At 38.6% G+C, this 19,257-nt stretch overlaps 1 protein-coding gene across 1 annotated transcript; it reads left to right on the forward strand.

The window, feature by feature from the left end:
• Positions 1 to 16,765: 16,765 nt before the first annotated feature.
• On the forward strand, positions 16,766 to 18,824 carry LOC147453546 (uncharacterized). Its single transcript, XM_086515711.1, has one exon. The coding sequence runs from the start codon at positions 17,114 to 17,116 to the stop codon at positions 18,116 to 18,118; it is 1,005 nt and encodes a 334-aa protein (XP_086371837.1). The 5' UTR covers positions 16,766 to 17,113; the 3' UTR covers positions 18,119 to 18,824.
• The last annotated feature ends 433 nt before the right edge of the window (positions 18,825 to 19,257 follow it).

A 19,257-nucleotide genomic window follows, 5' to 3' on the forward strand; every position in this document is an offset into this window, starting at 1 on the left:
TTTTATATCACTCTATATCAATAACTTGTTGGTTGCCATGTTTATGTATGCTTTAGAAGGCCTATTGAAATCTAGCAAGTAAGTAAGAATATGTATGCATAGCCTAGGGTCCAAGCATTGGAATACTATGAAGAACAAGACATTAGAGAATTTTAGAATTTTCCAGGTCCCAAGGTGACATAAGAGGCTACGTTTTTCCCATGTGGCTTACAAATGGGGCATGGAAACACTACTAATACAACCTTAAAGAGGTTTCCATTTGCATAAAAGTGATTAATATATGATCATATGTCCAATCTTCACCTTCTTGAGGAGTCCCAAATCAATCTGAAGTTTTTCAAACTCTCTAACATAGTGTTGAAGCGGATCATTTTCAACTTGAGTAGCACTCTACATTTTGGATTGTTTTATCCCATAAGGGATTCTTATTGCCAGGTTTACATGCTTTTTTTTTATCTGATTGTTTTGGCTGCTATGACAATCATGTGTCCGTAAGCTATCTTCGAAACTCACGCATATTGTAGAAGTTTTGTATGATATATATTTGCAAGAATTTCTTCATGTTGCTTAAGCTCTTTCTTCCCTTAAAGGAATTGGTTGTAGGAGATTGTGGATGGTTGTTGGGATGTAGAGGGAAAATATGTAGGAGATTTCCTATCTTCATTATCAGAGCTGGAGGAAGAAGAAGAAGGTTCTCTTCCTAATGGCAACTCATATATATATGTATACACACACACACACATATATATATGTGTGTGTGTGTGTGTGTGTGTGTGTGTGTGTGTGTGTACATGTGAGTTTTGTTATGGAGTACTTGCATAAATATTGCCAGATTTACATGCTTTTTTTTATCAGATTGTGTTGGATGCTATGACAATCATGTGTCCACAAGCTATCTTGGAAACTCACGCATATTGTAGAAGTTGTGTATGATATATATTTGCAAGAATTCCTTCATGTTGCTTAAGCTCTTTCTCCCATTAAAGGAATTGGTTGTAGGAGATTGTGGATGGTTGTCTGCAGGAGATTTCCTATCTTCATTATCAAAGCTGGAAGAAGAAGAAGAAGAAGGTTCTCTTCCTAATGGCAACTCATATATATATGTACACACACACACACACACACACACACACACACACACACGTGTGTGTGTGTGCGTGTATATGAGTTTTGTTATGGAGTACTTGCATAAATCATAAATATTGCTTCTAAATTCCATGATTCCTTTAAAAACATTTAAACTCATTAAGAAGTAATCTCTATCTGTGACTAACCTCAGGCAATGTACATACTTTTCTATCATTTTTTAGCCATGACTTTGAAATTTTAAAAGTGAGTATTCATGAAATGCATGTAAGAAAAAATATTCTAGAGATGGTGCGTTCTAATATGTGGGGTCCTGCGAAGATTGGGTCTATGTGTGGATGAAGCTTCCATGATACCTTAACCATACAAGGAAGGTATGGTGGACAGGAGATCTATACAAGAAGGGCCTCTATAGAATGGATGCACAAGGGGCATTTGTAAAACCCCTAATCTACAAATTCTCTAGGAATATAAGCACCCTTATGTAGATTACATTTCCCCTTTTTGGTATAGAAAAAATTCTCTTATCAAATGAAAAATCCATATGCTTATATGACATGGTTGTACTCCTTGTATCTAATTAGGTTTACTAGTAGTACATTCAAACACTTTAAGGTGTATCTAATTAGATTAGTGCTACTAAAATTATTCTTGGGTGTCATGTTATGTACATCTTTAGTGGCCGGGAGTCGTGTTCATAATATAGACAATTGTAGATACTACATCAATCCAACAACAGGGAGACATTCTTCTCATTCATCATTGCCCTTTCAAACTCTACAATGTGCTGCTTGTTTTTCTCGGTAACACCATTTTGTTGCAAAGTCGTACACGAATATGGCCGCAGAGTCCTACACGAACATGGCCTCTAAATTCCATGATTTCTCCAAAAACTTATTAAATCATTGGAGAAGTACTATCTATCTTTGTCTAGCCTTAGGCACTATACATACTTTCCTATCTATTTTTTTGTCATAACCTTGAAATTTAAAAGTGAGTATGGCACCTCACTTTTACACTTCATGAAGTACAATCATACCTTCCTTGCATGGTTATCAAGAAGGTAGCATAGAACCTTCATCCACACATAGATGCAATCTTCACAGGTCACCACACTTTAGACTGCACTATCTCTAGCATATTTTTTTTTGCGAGTGTTTCAAGAGAAAAAAAAACTATTTGCCAATCATCAAAACCAACAAGCCTCGTAAATTTTGTGCATTTTAGCCATCTTAAACATGGGAGAACCTATCGCAAGATCCTAGCTTTGCATATTTTTTAGCCTTTGCACACCCACATGTCTTATATCTATGTCTACAATAATTATTGGCCCTTGTACAAATAGGGGAGCTTTCATCTTAGGTACATATACATCAAGTGTGAAAAAATTGTCCACCTTTTACCTTGTGTAATGCACCTTCCATACATCCATACAGTATAGCAAAGGGCCTATACACTATTAAGAAAGTTGATCATAGCATAGCCTAAAATAGAGAGCTACAAACCACACCTTTGTGGAAAGATAAAATCTTCAAGCTTCAAAGGTAATAGTCATCATCATAAAAATATTCAAAGAGTAAAATCTCTCTTTTCTCACAATTCATCCTACTTGAATTGTTCGAAATTTTGAATCGAGCACAACCAAAACAATTCAAATTTATGGTATATTTCTTATCTTTGAGAAACTATTTGTGATGAGTTAAACACTCACATTGGATAGCCTCCAAGTGTACTTGACCACTCCTTAAGAAAAAACTAGAGGGAAATAACTTGAGACACTCTACAACCAAGGCTTCTATACTTGGTAGACAAAACTTTAGGGGTACTCAATGAAAAATTAATCCCTACAAAAGCAACCCGAGATAGATCCCACTTAAGGTATCTCTACAAAAAGCAACGCTTTAAGGGTACTCAATGAAAAAGCAATCCCTACAAAAGGAATACTTTAAGGTATCCCCACAAACGCAACCTGAGTTAGATCCCACTTAAACTAGGGCATCCTCTTCCACCAATTCCACACAATTTGATGCAAAAGACATAGGCATACTCATCACAGCCTTGCACACCAACTATGTTCATTTTGTAGGTGAGTGCACCATTGGATATGAAGCATGGGATATGCTAGAGAAAACGTTTGGAGCTAAAACTAAAGTAATAAAAGTATGCCTTAGGAGACAAGACTGAAAGCATGTTAATGTGACATGCTTCTTGTTGTCGTGGACAGTGCTAGTTAGCACAATTTTGACATATGCTAACTAGTACAATAACCAGAGCTAGATCTCTAAGATCTATGACGTATGATATATCAATAGAAAGCTCCCGAAATAAGGAATCAAAATGTACAAACTCCGAAAAATTTTGATATTATTTGTGAAAATTTTACAATGCACACAACCTTTTTTTAAATATGCTAGCTTGAATATGCAACCAGTACAAAAATCATGTCACGTTAACATGCTTTTACCCACAACCATTATAGATTAACCAGGAACGGAGATGAGGAAAATGCTATTGCTTTCTCAATAGGCTCAAGGAATTATTACTCAGCTTACTTATATAGAATATGATGTAGCAAAATATGAGAAATGTGTTGTGCTTCTTAGGAGCTCTTTCCAATACATATGATCTCATCGTTACTATACTTGAAGAAAAAGAACTTGCGCCAAATTTGAACATGTGAAGGACAAGAAAATCAACCTTCTTCAAGGGGAGGAGCATCGGTAGTTTCATTCAATAACAATACAAAATCATGCTTTAATGTGGCAAAGTATGGCATTTAGCCAAGGATTTTCTCCCAATAACAAGAAGTTGGTAGCAAAAAGCATGTCTCTTGTGAAGTAGTGATTATGATAGTGATGATAGTCTTTAGTTTTTTTCTTTCGTCCATACCTTTTCCAATGGATTCATTTTGGAGATAGGTTAAATTCTCTTGGTCTTGGTCTTATATACTTTTTTAAATGTAGGTGATTTCAATTTTTCTTTTGGATTAGAGATGTGCAGTTTGTCTCTTGGATTGGAGATGCGTAGTTCATCTGTTGGATTAAGCATAGTCTCCTAGATCGGGGATGTTACCTTTTTTTTCTCTTGGACTACATTATCTTCTATCATTGTATCACTTGTCATCACCCAAAACCCAGGGGAAGGATTGTTAGGATTTTTGGGCTTTGTCCTATGCTTTATGCTTCTTAGTGTGTATCCCAACTTGGCTCAACTGGTGTATATGAGGACATAGGACCTACATGTGGCGCTTATTTTAGGAAGATGATGTATATGGTGAAGTTTCACCTCATGATGTACCCATGATGTCACCCTCTATGAGTGATTATAAGAGTCTTGTGACTCCTCTTTTTGAATGCATAATCAAGAGTTATTTTAGAGTTTACATTGTGTATCTCTACTCTCTTTGATTACACATGCACACATGTGCATCCACACATGCACAAACCATGAATGCTACACTCACTAATCCTCCCTAATTACAACTAGTATCAAATCTTGAAGAGGATTATCTCATCTTAATTAATTAGCTCCATCGCTTTCTCTATATCATCGTAAACATTGTGTGCATACACATTTGGTAGTTAGCTAATCTCTTTTATCTCGTTAAATAAAACACTAATTAATGTCACGACTGTGAAAATGTCCTGGGAAACTACTCATATCAAGAGCATTAAGTTTTAATAAATGTGTTGTTAGATTGGCAATTTCCACTTGCATTTAGTGTTTCTCTATTGCATCTGTAAAGCCTTATATAGGGCATTTCTAGATAGGTTCAGTGTGTGTGTAGAGAATTTCTTTTAAATCTTAAAATTTGGATGCAGTTTAGATCTACCAATTTCACTTCAAAGATTGAGGCAAAGAGGATTGTTTAAAGGAAACTTGTATATTGTAACTCTATCTAGGCATCCATAGTCAACACTTGATGAGCCTTTGTCGTGAGAAAGCATTTGGTAGCAGTCCCTCTTTACTTGCGGCATCATTTTTTTTGTAGTGAGTTGGTAGTAGACCGCTAGCTTAGGACCATAAAAATCTCAACACTTTGATTTGAGGGGTCTGCAAAAATCACAACAGTTAGGCATATATATATGAAGTAGCTAAACAACTCACTGCTCAATAGCAATGACCCGATAAAGGCTCACAAGCATCTCTACCAGCACCACAAAACAAAGTGCCATCTGTAGAATCAATAGCCAGAGGTAGTTTTCTAATCTTAGAAAATTGTGTATGCACTATTTACCTAGCAAGTTGAGCACAAGACTCATGACAAGTGTATCAACCTTTACATACCAACAACGACACTTATCTTGCAAGCTATGAGCAACGTAGTACAAATTTTGGCAACTCGCAGCACTTTGTAGCCAGCCTGAACGTACACTTGTCTGCTCAGCATGGCCTACGACCACATTAATAGCTTGGAATATTTTGGCCAAATCCAAAGTTATTTGTAGCATGAAAAATTGGTAGAGCACGTGTACATATATCCAACAAAACTAGGATCTATGGTAGTCAACAAAGAATATCATAAGCGGTGCACATCTAATTGTCAAAAAGATGAAAAGGTAGAATTTGCAACCATAGTTGCAAGCCTAGGTAGCACCCCGGTCTAAGTTGTAGCAACACAAGCACAATCTTTGAGCGCATATCTCAGTTTCTAATAGCGAGAGGTAGCAGTAATGTGCTACAAACCATCGAGAGTCTCGTTTGCATCTGCTGAGAGCCACGTGCCACCACCTAGCATGAGTAGGGGTTGGGGGAAGAGAGGTTCTCGTGCTCTATAACCTCATTTTTTGGTCATGTTGAATGCAAACAAGAGTGATCTGCGTGCGATTGTGGGACCCAACTTTTGCTCAAAAAGGTACCATTATTTAAGACTCTATAGCCCTTACTTTTTGAGAAACTAGCAATGCTTTTTTCTTGAATGCACTATTAAATTGAAACTTGAGGCAATATTTTGTAGCGATTGGATCACAAACACGCAGCCCCGTATGCGATGTAGAGCCTAGGTGAGACCACAGTGCAAACTGCATACAACATTTGTAGCCTCTGTATGCACCCCACGGGATGAGTCACTAAATATTGACTCTATGCGAGCCCCTGGCATCTTCGGGTGCACACTCTAAAAGATCCTTAGAGCCTCGTGGCTTATTGACACCATTTCTTCATTTTAGGTAGAAAATATCTTTTTGATTTTTGGGAAAAGTAAAAGTCATTGTTAGGGGCTAAAATAAACATCAAAAACCAATGAATCAATAGGATCAAATCCAATCCAAAATAAATATTGCCGAGCTCTGATCTAATCAGAACACTTAGTGTTGTCCTTCTCAAAACTACCTAGAAATTTTTTTATTGGCCTTCATCTTCACAATCATGGGAGAGAGAATAAGAGGGAAGACTGCTTGAAAGAGCCCCCTAGTTCCTTTTCTCTTCTTCTTCCTCGCTTCAAGAACTTGCAAATAGTTATGCCATCTTCAACCCTCCCTTGGAGATGGCGACCGCACCAAATCTAGACTCCTTCCTACAAATTTTGAGAGAGAGCTTGAGCGAGAATGAGCCCTAAGTCTTTCTCCTTCACCTCCCCTCCTCAAAGAGCAAGAAAAAACCCATGCTAACTTCTGTCATAAAAATTCTCTCCAAGCTCTTTGCCATGAGAGCTTCCTCTTCCATCCTCCATCTTCCTCCCTTCCAAAATGTTATAACGTTAATAATGCACCCAAAAAGAAATGCACGTTCCTCCTTGCTTGTGGCCAAAAGAATAAAGCCCAAAATTATGGCTTCGTTTTGCCGTTTTTTGCAATTGCACCCCAACCACACTTGCAACATGCATTACTCCCACTTGGGGTTTTCAATCAAAACAGTTCACTCTTTGTGATATTGCTAGGGGGTTGTGGAGTTGAATTGTGTTTGTTTTTTTTCGTTGGTTTGGGGGGGGGGGGGGGGGGGGGGGGGGGGGGGGGGGGGGGGTGTTCCTTCACTATTGAGTGCCACATGGCATGGAATAAATCTCATAGACAAGAACTAGTGCACAATGTTGGGGTATATATAGAGGAAGAATGGCGCTCCATGAAGCATCACAAGGCGCAAGAGCTCTTGAAGCCCATGTGCCAAGGTGTTCCGTCAGCTATTTCCATGTAGGTGATGAGCCTTGGTGATGACAGAGACACCACCCGTTGTTGGTGGTGGAGGTGGTGGCATTGTCATTGATGTCAATCCTCTATCAAGTGCTATCAATAGCATAGTTTTGACACCATGCCCAATTGACAGCCCTTGAATAAGGATGCATTTACACCGCTTGGGTCCCCCAATCAACAGCCCAACCCTTATGCACAAGGGAAGGTTGGATTAGCGAGTTGTCATGTAAGTCCTCTTTCGGGGCCTAAATGGATCCCTAAAAATCCTGGCAAACTCTTGAACTCATTGTCCACAACCCAAGCACCAATTTTGGACCATGAACCAACAAATCTATCAATCATAACATTGAATTTTGGCACAGTGTGAGTTTTTTGGAAGCCATAAAATATGCATAAGTGGAGCTAATTTGCCATATCATGCCCGTTTTGAACCCAATTGGAGCCCAACAAAATCTATCCCAAAATCAAATCCCAACATTTTGACATGGTTTCTTGAATTATATCACATTCATCATGCTCGACCACATCGGGCAAATGCACCAAGCATTAAAATGTATCAACTTAGAAAAAATGTATAATTGCTATTTGATTCTTGATTTTCTCACTATGCCTGCAAAACGGCTCAACATTCACCCCTCTAAGCCTCTACACCAGCTTATGCCAACTGCTTCAAAATCTACATGGATAAAATTTGTGACCACCCAACCATTTACCCACTATAAACATGTTGTGACTTATCAATATATACCCAAACTTCATCATATGGTAAGCAAAATCTTCTATAGGAGGGAAAGATCAAAACTTTAATGTCAACATAGTTCGCTATCTGATTCTTGATTTTCTTTCTATGCCTGCAAAATGGCTCGACATTCACCCCCTTTGAGCCTCCACATTGTCTAGCATATCCACCAGTATCAAAAAGTGCATGGATAAACTCTATAATTACCCAACCATTTACTCATTGTAAACAGGTTGCGGCTTATCAATATATACACAGAAACTTCATCATATGGTAAGAAAAATCTCCTATAGGATGGAAAGCTCGGAACTTTAATGCCAACATAGTCGGGATACAATAACCAATAAATCCCGTGAACTACCACAAACCATAGGCATCATAGCACCCTCTTGGATCGAATGGCATAGACCATAGATCATAAGCAATATAATATTCACCTAGGTCAAATGGCATAGACCATAGATCATAAGCAATATAATATTCACCTAGGTCAAATGGCTTCAAAAGAAACTACCCAAACTCTTGATCAACATAACACTGTTCTCAATGATTCAATATCAACCAATCATGAAACAAGTCTATCCTTCATACCTTAAACAATGTAACACCATAGCATGCATCCAATATCATGTATCCATACTGAATATGCTTCCTAGAAACTCTAGATATGCTTGGTTCAAACATCATAAAAAACGCATAGCATTGATGATCCTTACAGTTACTCAGGACTTTTTGTGGATCAAAATAAAGCATCCATTTCCAAATGTTAATTGGAAATAATATTAGCATGCATATAAGAGCAATCATTCCCTTGTGATGGCAACTATAGCATCACTAACACAATCATCAATAGATAAAACACCATAAGGCAACCAAGCCTTGCATACACTCCAAGAAAACTAGCATAGAACTACTTATAATTTTGCTTCCCTTGCAACATCGGTAAACAAATGGGTGCACCATCTTCACCCCCTCTGCCTTTGGAATCATCAAGCATCTTTTGACAATATAATTCCACACCATAGACATCTCCAATTGGAATTTGTTGAAAATCACCATGGAGAAACACCATTTCCTGAGTAAGTTCATCCACACCATCAGCATCTAGAAATGCAAGTACAACAACATCCTCTTGAATGGTAGAATCCTATACATATAGTCATCATCTGCCAAAAACCTTTGAATTCTTACTTTATACAACTTTTCATAAAGCATAGGGATAGAATCTTCCTTGATATCTTCCAGTGCATCCATCCATCTAAAGCATAAGTCATACATACAGACTTATCTATGCACAATTTCATTGCCTAGGCTTCTTCAAAAGATCATCTGTCACCTAAAGACCCATCCCCACTTTGCAATAACCTATTCTGGACCTCCTCTAGATAGGCATTCCCATCAATAGGGGTATCTTTATTGGTTGAATGATGAGCATATAGACCACATAGGAAACCAATGCAAGAACCTATGTTTGCTGCAGAAGAAGTGAAAGCATGTCATAATGGTGCAAAATAGGATGAGGATGTAGTTCATATGTATCATTTGACACATACATGTTATTCTACATAGTAGTCAACTTGTAACAAATGTCCTCTATCAGATTCAAAGGTTCTTTGCATATCTGTAGAAAGTCCATACTCATGGTATCCGTCTGTAAACCATTTATAGAACATTAGCCACCATCATTGACCTCATCACTAGGATTTCCAATGATTCTGCTTTAAGCATCTTTGAATAATTTTATCCGCTTCAATTTAGATTTTCAATGGCCTTTCAACCTCTAATACACTCTATAAAGCATTAATGTGGAAAAATAATTATATTGAAGACATGCATCTGTTAATGTATAGAACTTTGCTAGAATAGGTTTCTTAGAATCTATCCCACTTGGGTATGCTTTGAATCTATTATTAGAGCTTCATCTTGCTCATATTTGTATCCTAGATCCATAGCCATATGATCATTGCTTTCTTGTAGAACGGCCTTTTGAAGTACTCCAAATAGATTCCATAATCTTTGGCAAGGTCTTGTACCTGCTCACATAAATCTGGAATTACCAACCACACAATAATTTGATTATAAGCACTTCAAGGACTCCTCGGGACCACACCTCTAGCTCATAGTATTAAAGGTATGGCCTATGGATCTAACATTTAAAGATGTTTCACTCGACATGCATAGCATCAATGTTGCTTCCATAGAATCATCCAATTCTTTTTTCTTTGATTCTTGTTCTTCTTTAATAGTTGAAAGGTCATTAATCATCTAGATTAATTTAGCAAAATATTGTGTCTTTCAAACCTCTTCGGAGAAGTAGTTCAAGCTAACTTCTGTAATATTTTGTCAAATTTGGTTCATTTATATTTTTGACTCCATCTTCGGTCTCTCACCCTGGTTACTTTCACATTGGGTTCACCAAAAACAATGTCAAAGTGTGTCATTGTGCAAGGGAGATCAGGAAGACGCTAGGCGTCTGACTATGAGACAAGTGAGAGGGGAGTAGAAATAGACAAAAGAGAGTGAAAATTTAGGTAATTAAATGCTTATTACCAAAAGAAATAACAAATTAAGAATGATTTGTGAGAAATAGCAAAGAATTAGATCATACATTAATGCTAACTATAGTAGAAAACTATAAAATAAGACAAAATTTGAGTCTACAATCCATACCCACTTCCAAATTATGATTCCCAATATCCAAGTTCAAACTTCAACCATACATGCAACAACCCATGAACACCTTGATGGTGTATTTCAAAACAAAAATTAAAACCCTATCATAACATAAATAATTTAGAAAAAGAGAAGCCCCACTTTACCCGTTGCTTGTGGCCTCAAATACCCCATCACAAAAAGTGAATTGTTTTTACCATAAAGTCCTCTTTTGAGCCCCAATGGAGCCCTGAAAAACTCAACAAATTCCCAAGCTCATCTTGTAGAACCCAAGCACTGGTTTTGGAGTGTGAACCAACAAATTTTTCAATCATTACATTGAATTGCTGCACATTGACAGTTTCAAAAGCCATAAATATGCAATAGTGGAGCTAATTTGGTCGTATTGGGTTTTGGATTCGATTGGAGCCTAGTAAAATCCAGATTGATCCTAGAATCAAATCCCAACATTTTGACATTGTTTCCCACATAAATTTCCTCAGACTAATCATTTATGACATCATCTGACAAATGCAAGAAGCACTAAAATGTACCAACTTGGAAAAAATGCCTAATTGCTATTCAATATTTTATTTTCTCATCGTGCCCATAGCACAACAATGAGTATATACCATGATAAGAGACTATGCACAATGGTCAATGTGAAACCACTAGTGAGTAAGTTTGCAAAAATAAATGGCCCTGACTCTTGGTAGGTAGACCAAGTGGATGACATCTAGCTGTAGTACCATTGGCAAGAATCCACTACCTCGTGCAAAAAATGAAGGTGAGAAGTCATCAAGGTGTACCACGTTAAGAGCTTGATATCTCAACACATCACACATTTGGAAGCGGATTTGGATGGCATATTTGAGACATCAAATTTGGGGCTTTTGCATCATTACTTGGGCATTCAGTTTATGCAGTGTGACAATGGTATTACATTATTTCAGACAAAGTATGTGCAAACTTTGCTAAGCAGATTTGGACTTGATGATTGCAAGCCGATTGCCACTTCTATGGAGACAGATTTGAAGTTAAGTCTACATGATGCTGGAGATCATGCAAATGTTACCCTCTTCTAGGCAGCTATTGGCTGCCTCATTTATGTGTGCATTATAAGGCCAAATATTGAGTTTGTAGTCTCACAAGCAAGCAGATTTAAGCATAATCTAGGGTCTAAGCAGTGGCAAGCATTTAAGAGGATCTTTCACTACTTGAGTGGCACTATACATCGTGGGTTGTTTTGTGGGTGAAAGAGAGTGAGGGAGCTAGGGGAATTGTTTTTAAACCTAGTTTCATAGCCTAGGGTGGCTCATTGCTATATGTGAATCTCCCTTGTAGAATATCTCTCTCTAGCCACATATTTCCATTGAAGATGGCAAAGTAGCAAAGATTGGCTAGTGATAGGGATTGGTGTGACACTCTTTCCTTGCCCCACTAAGATCAATATTTATCAAGAGGCACTAGGCCCCTAGTAGATTGCAACAGCGAAGGTTATAGAAGCCTTGTGGTTTAGCAAATAAAGATGCCAAATTTAGATGTGTTCTTGGTCATAAAAACTGAGAGTACTTGACTGATTGACTTTGCATTACAAGGATTTTGGCTCCAAGGCTTCCTTGGATTCTAGTTTTTGCTTATGCTTATTGATATAGTGTGTTTTTATCACAGTCTATGACCTTTATTTGTAGACACATGGTACATGTTCACTCTTTAGAGATGTATCTACATAATCTTTAAAAATCTAGAACTGATCCTCTTATCTCATATAGTGTCTTGTTGAGTTCCATTTTGATATGGGCATGGGCACCACAAAAATAGAGAAAGATTGAGAGCTATCAAGATGGAACGAGTGCCAATTGTCAATCGCTTTTGGCATCTAAAGTGGATTAGTAAACTTTGTGGATACATTAGGATTATCCTTATGGAAAGGCATGCACTTCAAAAGGATTAGTATCCTTGTATAATCTAAAGACAACTAAAGAACTTACTTTCCTGATTATATGTGTAGAGAAGTGATGTGAAAGAGTCCATACCTCAACTGTCAAAATCCTTTGGTTCTAAGGATCATAAAAAGCTCTAAAGTGCCCAAAATGGAAGATGAAAAATTAAGTTTGTCTGGAAAAGGGAACCACAAAACATGTAGCAAAGCTATAGGGAAAGACACTTTGAGAGAGTGGTGCTTGAATCAGGAAAGTAATCATATTACAATGGTGGAATCATGGCCACAAGTCAAGTCTTTTTCACACTCCTAAGGTTACAATAAAGTTGGCAGGACAGATGCATGGTACATTTTTTACAAAGGGATCGTATCATTTTTCATATTGAGCTTTTGTATCCACTCATCATTCTTTACATGTACTTCTTTTACATTTCACATAATGGTTTGTATTTACATGATATGACATAAATTTTGAGGGATAAAAGATTTATATTGAGCATCTTCAAAGACAAAGCCATTCTAATTTGCACACATATTGTCCGCTTTTGATATCTCAAACAAACCTAGAAATCAAGAAACCTTCGAGAATTCACAAGAAACACTACGACGTCCAAATTTGAAGAAATCGTACAGAAAAGCAAGGAATGGATTCTTTTTCTTGGAAAAACCAAGGATTTTGATGAGTGGAAGCAAACACTCTTCAACATTTGATCCTCAGAAAGTGCTAATTGTGGGCTACCACCTAGCAGTCGAAACACATTTTGAATCGAACCTGTGTAAGTGGTCATGAAAAGGCAAAGGTCTACACCCTTTTGTATCTTTTGGCTCCTCAAGGCAGAGAATGTGCTTAAGGCTTATTGTACATTCATTCATGAGATAATATAACTCTACCACTCACAATTGTGAATATGGCCCAAAAGAAATATATATATATATATATATATATATATATATATATATATATATATATATATATAATGAGCACACTAGAGAGATAATTCTGTAACCTCTTGGGTGAGTTCATCTCTTGCCGATGTAATCATAGCCCTAGAAAGTTGTCATGGCTCGACACAGGCATGACAGGAACTTGAAATTTGTTTGCTATATTAATATAATATACTCATAGTTGTGAGTTTTGCCCCAAAAAAAATAAAAAATCAAAGCATAGCTTTTAGGTTTTAAGAAGACGTATAATAACAGTGCTAAAAATAACCTAGATTATGATTAATCGAACCCACAAATTTTGAGATTTGCTTCGAAATTTGAGGAGAAACCCGACAAAATTCAGAGAAATGTAGTGTAGAAACCTTTGAGTATAGTCAAATCACCCCTTATATCTACTAACATAATATGGCGGAAGGGGGGATCCCTTTACACGTGTCGCAATCTGCGACCTGAAGGCTAAAGTCCAAAATTAAAAAAAGCCTCTTTGCACGCGATAAAGAGGAAAAGAGAGAGGCTACCAAAGATCGAGAGGCCACCGAAGGCCGCCGGCCGTACTAGTATCTCATATGTAAGTTTTTAAAGTTTTTGGCAAAAAGTATTTTTTGGAGCACATGATTATATTGAAAAGTTTTTGTTTGTCTCGCACAAACAAAATAGATTATAGAGGCACTGGTCAAGGGAGTTAGAATTCCAATCCCACACAAAATAAAGGCATTGAAATTTGCATATATGTCTTACGTGTGAGGAGGAGAATGGCTCATGTGGCACCTCAAGGAGGTATGTGCTTTGAAGAAAACAATTGCACACATAGTCGAGTTCTCTTCTTTAAAAAATAAGGGAGTCTTTAACCCAAAAAAACAAAATCAATTTCCTCATTGAAGTCCTAGGAGTCATTGTCATTAAAAAAAATATCAAAACATGGCTATGAGCTTATAAGAAGACATGTAAGTTTTTCTTTTTGAGCAACTCACTATCTATCCATTTTAAATTAAATCGGTGTAGAGATCAAGAGAAACATCCAAATGGAAACTCAAGACGTATGCATGGAGCCTTAGTTTGAGGGTTGATTTTGGATGGGCACCCTTGCCTTTCAAATTTGTAGGATTTTGTGCCTGGTTTTATAAGATAGCTCACATTTGAATTTTGCACCCGATACAATCGGGCTATTCTCACACGGTTGTTAGTCTGCCATAGCGTGCTTCATGGGGGTGCTGTCGTTGGAGAGACAACACGTTTTAATTGAGTCAAAGTTTCGAGCGAGCTTTTTTTCTAATTTTCTCTGCTAAGCAAAGTTAATAAAAAAAGCAGAGAAAATTAGAAAAAAAGCTCGCTCCAAACAGAGTTAGCTTCTAGAGTGATTTTTTTTTTGGAAGAGAGACATAGAGAGAGAGAGAGAGAGAGAGAGAGAGAGAGAGAGAGAGAGAGAACAATAAAACTCACCCTAGTAGCTCCACTAATTTCATGAGCGAGAGTTTTTGGTAAAATACGGCATCTAAGGAATAGTCGAAAAAAGCTAACACTGGAGCTTGCTCAAAGATCTCGCTTGATTCGAATCTGCATTTGCATTTTAATTTTATGTCTCCTTGCTGCCAATGAGGCTTGAAAAACATTAGGATCACTTAAGTTTGTACCATAGGTTTTAAATTGGAGCTTTTTTTTTAATAATTTTTTATGAGAGTTTTTTTAATTGCCTATTGGTAAAATTGAAGTTTCTCAAATTTGATGAATGTGTATAAGTGTGTGCGTGCGCGTGTTCGGTTCGTCCTCGCATCCTCTTTGGCCTCAAAGTCATGTCCATTTAAGTTAATCAAGATTATTTTATTTGTGACTCAAGGAGATAGATGTAGCTGTGTGCTTTGGGGCATGAAGCATAGTAGCAAAGTGCCATGGGCACATGGAATAAGCGACATTGCACAACACTTGTCTCATGTTTGAGGCGTGTTTGCTACATGCAAAAAATAAATATCAAATCTTCTCATACATCATGTCTCATAAAGTACTGACATACATAAAATGAGCCTCTTGTCAAAGTTATCTTTAAGCAAAGCTGAAAAAACAAGCCTTTAAAGTGAAGATAACCTTATTTACAACAAAGGCACAGAGTTAAAGTTTAGAACCCTTATGTTGCAGTAAACCTAGAGGATAGTAGTGATAAGAAAATACACCAAATGCTCTGTATATGGGACCATTCTTGCACTTTTTCTCCTTGTATCACTCCCCTCCCTTATACTCATGTGTTACAATACGATAACCCTAAGTTAATCCCCTCTGTGAGTGTATCAGCAACAAAGAATCAGGGCCTAGATTTTTCCATGTTGCAATTGTTGGTTGCTCATGTCTACCCATTTGTGAGCAAAACACAAAGAATTCAAATGCATATAAGCCCCTTTTCTGAATCCACTTGTGAGATAGATTAGAACAACCAACAACTCCAGCTGAAAGACATTTGCACAAACAATTGCAAGAGTAGGAAGTGGACTAAGGCAATGTTCAGTGGGCAAGCCTAAAGGAGTTATGCCTTCCATGTAGGTTGTGGTTTCTAAACTTGAAGACAAAAGTTTGCAGGCAAAAGTTACAATTGAGTCCCGGGTGAGAGCATACATGAGGCTTAGATATACAAAAAGGAACCACTGCCTAGGCATAGTTTATAGTTATTTTGATTGATAGCTATGTCTTTGTTGTGGTCACATGTTCGTCAGGCTGGGGTGGGCATAATTCTACCATGCTAGGCCAATTGTAACTGTGCAATTTTCAGCATAGTAGGGAAAGCAGTCGATCATAAGACATTTAATGATGTTAGTTATCCTTTGGTTGCTGCTCATTCCACTAGGAGATGCCGCCCCCGTAGCTTTGTTTTGCTTTGTTTTCACCTCCATGTGCCTGTTGTGACCAGTAGTAGCTGTTCTGCATGTGATCATGCAGAACAGCTCCATGTGCCTGTTGTGACCAGTAGTAGTTGTTCTGCATGTGATCATGCTTGTGACCTAGGTGCGAACTGATGCGCACGCACAATAGCGTGCGCATAGTTAACAATTACTGATAACTATGCTATGCGTGACCACGCTTTTAGCATGGAGGAGGCATACTTGCTCTCAAATAATGATTAAGCACCTTTTCTCATTGGCATGTGAATGGGAAGTGCAATTGAGGTTGAAGCCTAGGCCTAAAGGCATGTGAGTGGGGGGAGAAATTGACGTCATTGGTGCTAGGTGGGATCTCTTTAAGGCGTTCTACTTGTAATGTTTGTCCCTATATAAAGTCACGCGTTGAACCTCACTTTACCACATCCATTGCTTATCACATGTTGAGCTTGTTGGAACCATATCAAGTATATGTGTATCTTGGGAACCACTTTATAGGGGATCAAAGAGCACTTCTCAGTCTTTCTTTCTTCCTTGTTCTTACAGCTACATGCTCATTTCGCTGCTGAGGTGTATGTTTGTGTGTTTTTGTGTGTGTGTGTGTGTAGTTGTCAAAGCTTCTCTCTATCCACAAGCTTCCATGGCTCCTCAGAGTGGTGCTATGCCCCTTCCTTCCATAATCATTTGTGCATGCTAGAGGTTCTCTGAAGTCTGAAGCTTAGAAATTGCTTGCTCTCATAATTAGCTCATTCAAGGCATCATGACTATCTACCCCCTCAGTGGGGCGTCCTGGCCTGCAAAGCAACAGTCCTCCTCCGCACTTGAGGAAGCTCATGGCTATGGCCTAAGAGCTCTCGAAATGCAAATGCAAGTGCATCCATCCTCATGTCAAGGCCCTCCCCGCCAATGGGAGCTTCGCCGAATTGCGACCTCTCCCATTCTCGACGCAGGTGATTACTGGTCCGATGCTTCTCTCTCCCTGCCACATCTTGCCTCTATGCTTCCACAAGTAGAAGAGAAGAAGAGGGTCACAACGCCACGGCGCTTGGTGAGCGAAGAGGCTCGCCGATGCTCAGACACGCGGGTGAGCAGTGATCATGAATTGGTCGAAGTCAAGCCGAGCAAAGCTTTTAGAAGATCCAGCACTTTCCCGCCTCCTCTTGACTCTCCTGCTCATCTGGCGTGTGAAGGTAGATATTCTTCTATGCAAACCGTAGAGAAGGTGTGCTTTACTTCTATAAGGAGCAATGGTAGATTGATCGTCACAGCGACGCCCATAGCGGCGCAGCCTCTGCGACGCTTTCACTTGCAGAGGCGCAATGGCCGATTGCTGCTTCAATTGCATGTGGAAAGAAGGTCAACAGAAGAAAAAGAAGAAGAAGAAGAGGAGCGCCCACTTGCAGCAGAAGTAGAAGAGGGTGACCCAATTGCAAGAGAAGGCAACCCAGTTCCAGAAATGGTTAGAGCAACGAGCCCATTTGCGCAAAATGGGAAAGAGAGGGCAAGGAAGGCGAGCCCTCAATCATATGAGGATTTAGTGGAGGAAGATGATGCAGAGAGAGTGAACGGGAAAGTGAGCCTTTACACCAAGGTGCTAAAGACCTTGGAGTGCGATGCTTTGAATGATTCTACGGAAGGTTTTAGCCCCATTCAGCAGCTCCACGTCAAGTATGGCAGAAGAAGCAGTGCAGGCGTTGCCTCGTTTCTTCACAAGTCTCTAACTAGAGTCAGGCCTCTCCACATGCTCACCATTTGGCAGTCCTAAAAGCTCCCAATCACTCAGACAACCAAATATGGCACCTTGCCTTTTCAAAAGGGTAACTCTTCCTTCTCAAACTTGAACTTGCTTTCTTTATGTCCAACTCAACATCATTTACACACACACACACACACATATATATATACACATATATGTATGTATGTATGTATCTGTGACCTCTCACAACAACCCTAGTTTAGAGGCAACACCTTAATGATGGGAATGCTTAGTGACGGCATTTTGAAGGACCACTACCCCATATGCTATCATTAGTTTGGCACTCTCGAAGTATAGCACGTGTTGTCGGCATTGAAAACAAGTGTACCGTTCCTACCTCATCTTTCGGGCACTCTGCAAACCAAGTGAAACCACTATCAACAATCCCTGAGGGGGGCTCACCCTTCATGTACTATATAGTCTCCCCCCCAAATCCCCCAATCCTTGTTTGTCCCCATCCACAAGTTCCTTTGATTGATTGCTTTTTGCTTGTGAATCCATGGGCCCTTTCCTTCCCCTATATTCCTTCCCAAGATGAGGGAAACCTCTCATTGTATTATATTACATGCCCACTGCCCACAGGTCCACAAGTTTCGTCTCACACTTTTTCTTGTGGAATGTGACATGGGCTAACAAGAATTACGAAAGTGATTCAAACACACCATGTGAAGTATATTTATTGAATCAATCTCGCCAAGATGTGTCATTGCTAGCTTTTCCTATGTCTCAATTGTGCTTTAGAAAGTAATGGTCTTTTCAACATGGTACTGCTTTGGGACCATAGTTATACGTGTAAAATGTGTTCTTCCCAGCAAATGATTGGTCATTTTTAATTGCCTAATATAAGCTCTCTATGATTACTTTGTTGTTGATTGCATTAATGTCAAAGCCTTCTAAAGTTGCTTTACTCAAGTGGGACCAAAGCTTCATGGAAGGGCTAAGTTGCCCAAGGTCTATATGATCAATCATCAAGTGAGAGGATTAATGTGACAACCTCTATGATATTTTTTTATATTTTTTTATTTGCAAAACTCACAATGGTGAGTGGAAAGTATAAAGAACATCAGAAATATACACCAACCTCGAGCTCAGACCGACCCTTGAGGGTCAAAGGATTACAAGTTTTCTGCTTGACAGAGAGACCACAA

This window comes from Adiantum capillus-veneris, chromosome 7, assembly GCF_014529385.1.
Source record: "Adiantum capillus-veneris isolate H3 chromosome 7, ASM1452938v2, whole genome shotgun sequence".
Taxonomy (NCBI): domain Eukaryota; kingdom Viridiplantae; phylum Streptophyta; class Polypodiopsida; order Polypodiales; family Pteridaceae; genus Adiantum; species Adiantum capillus-veneris.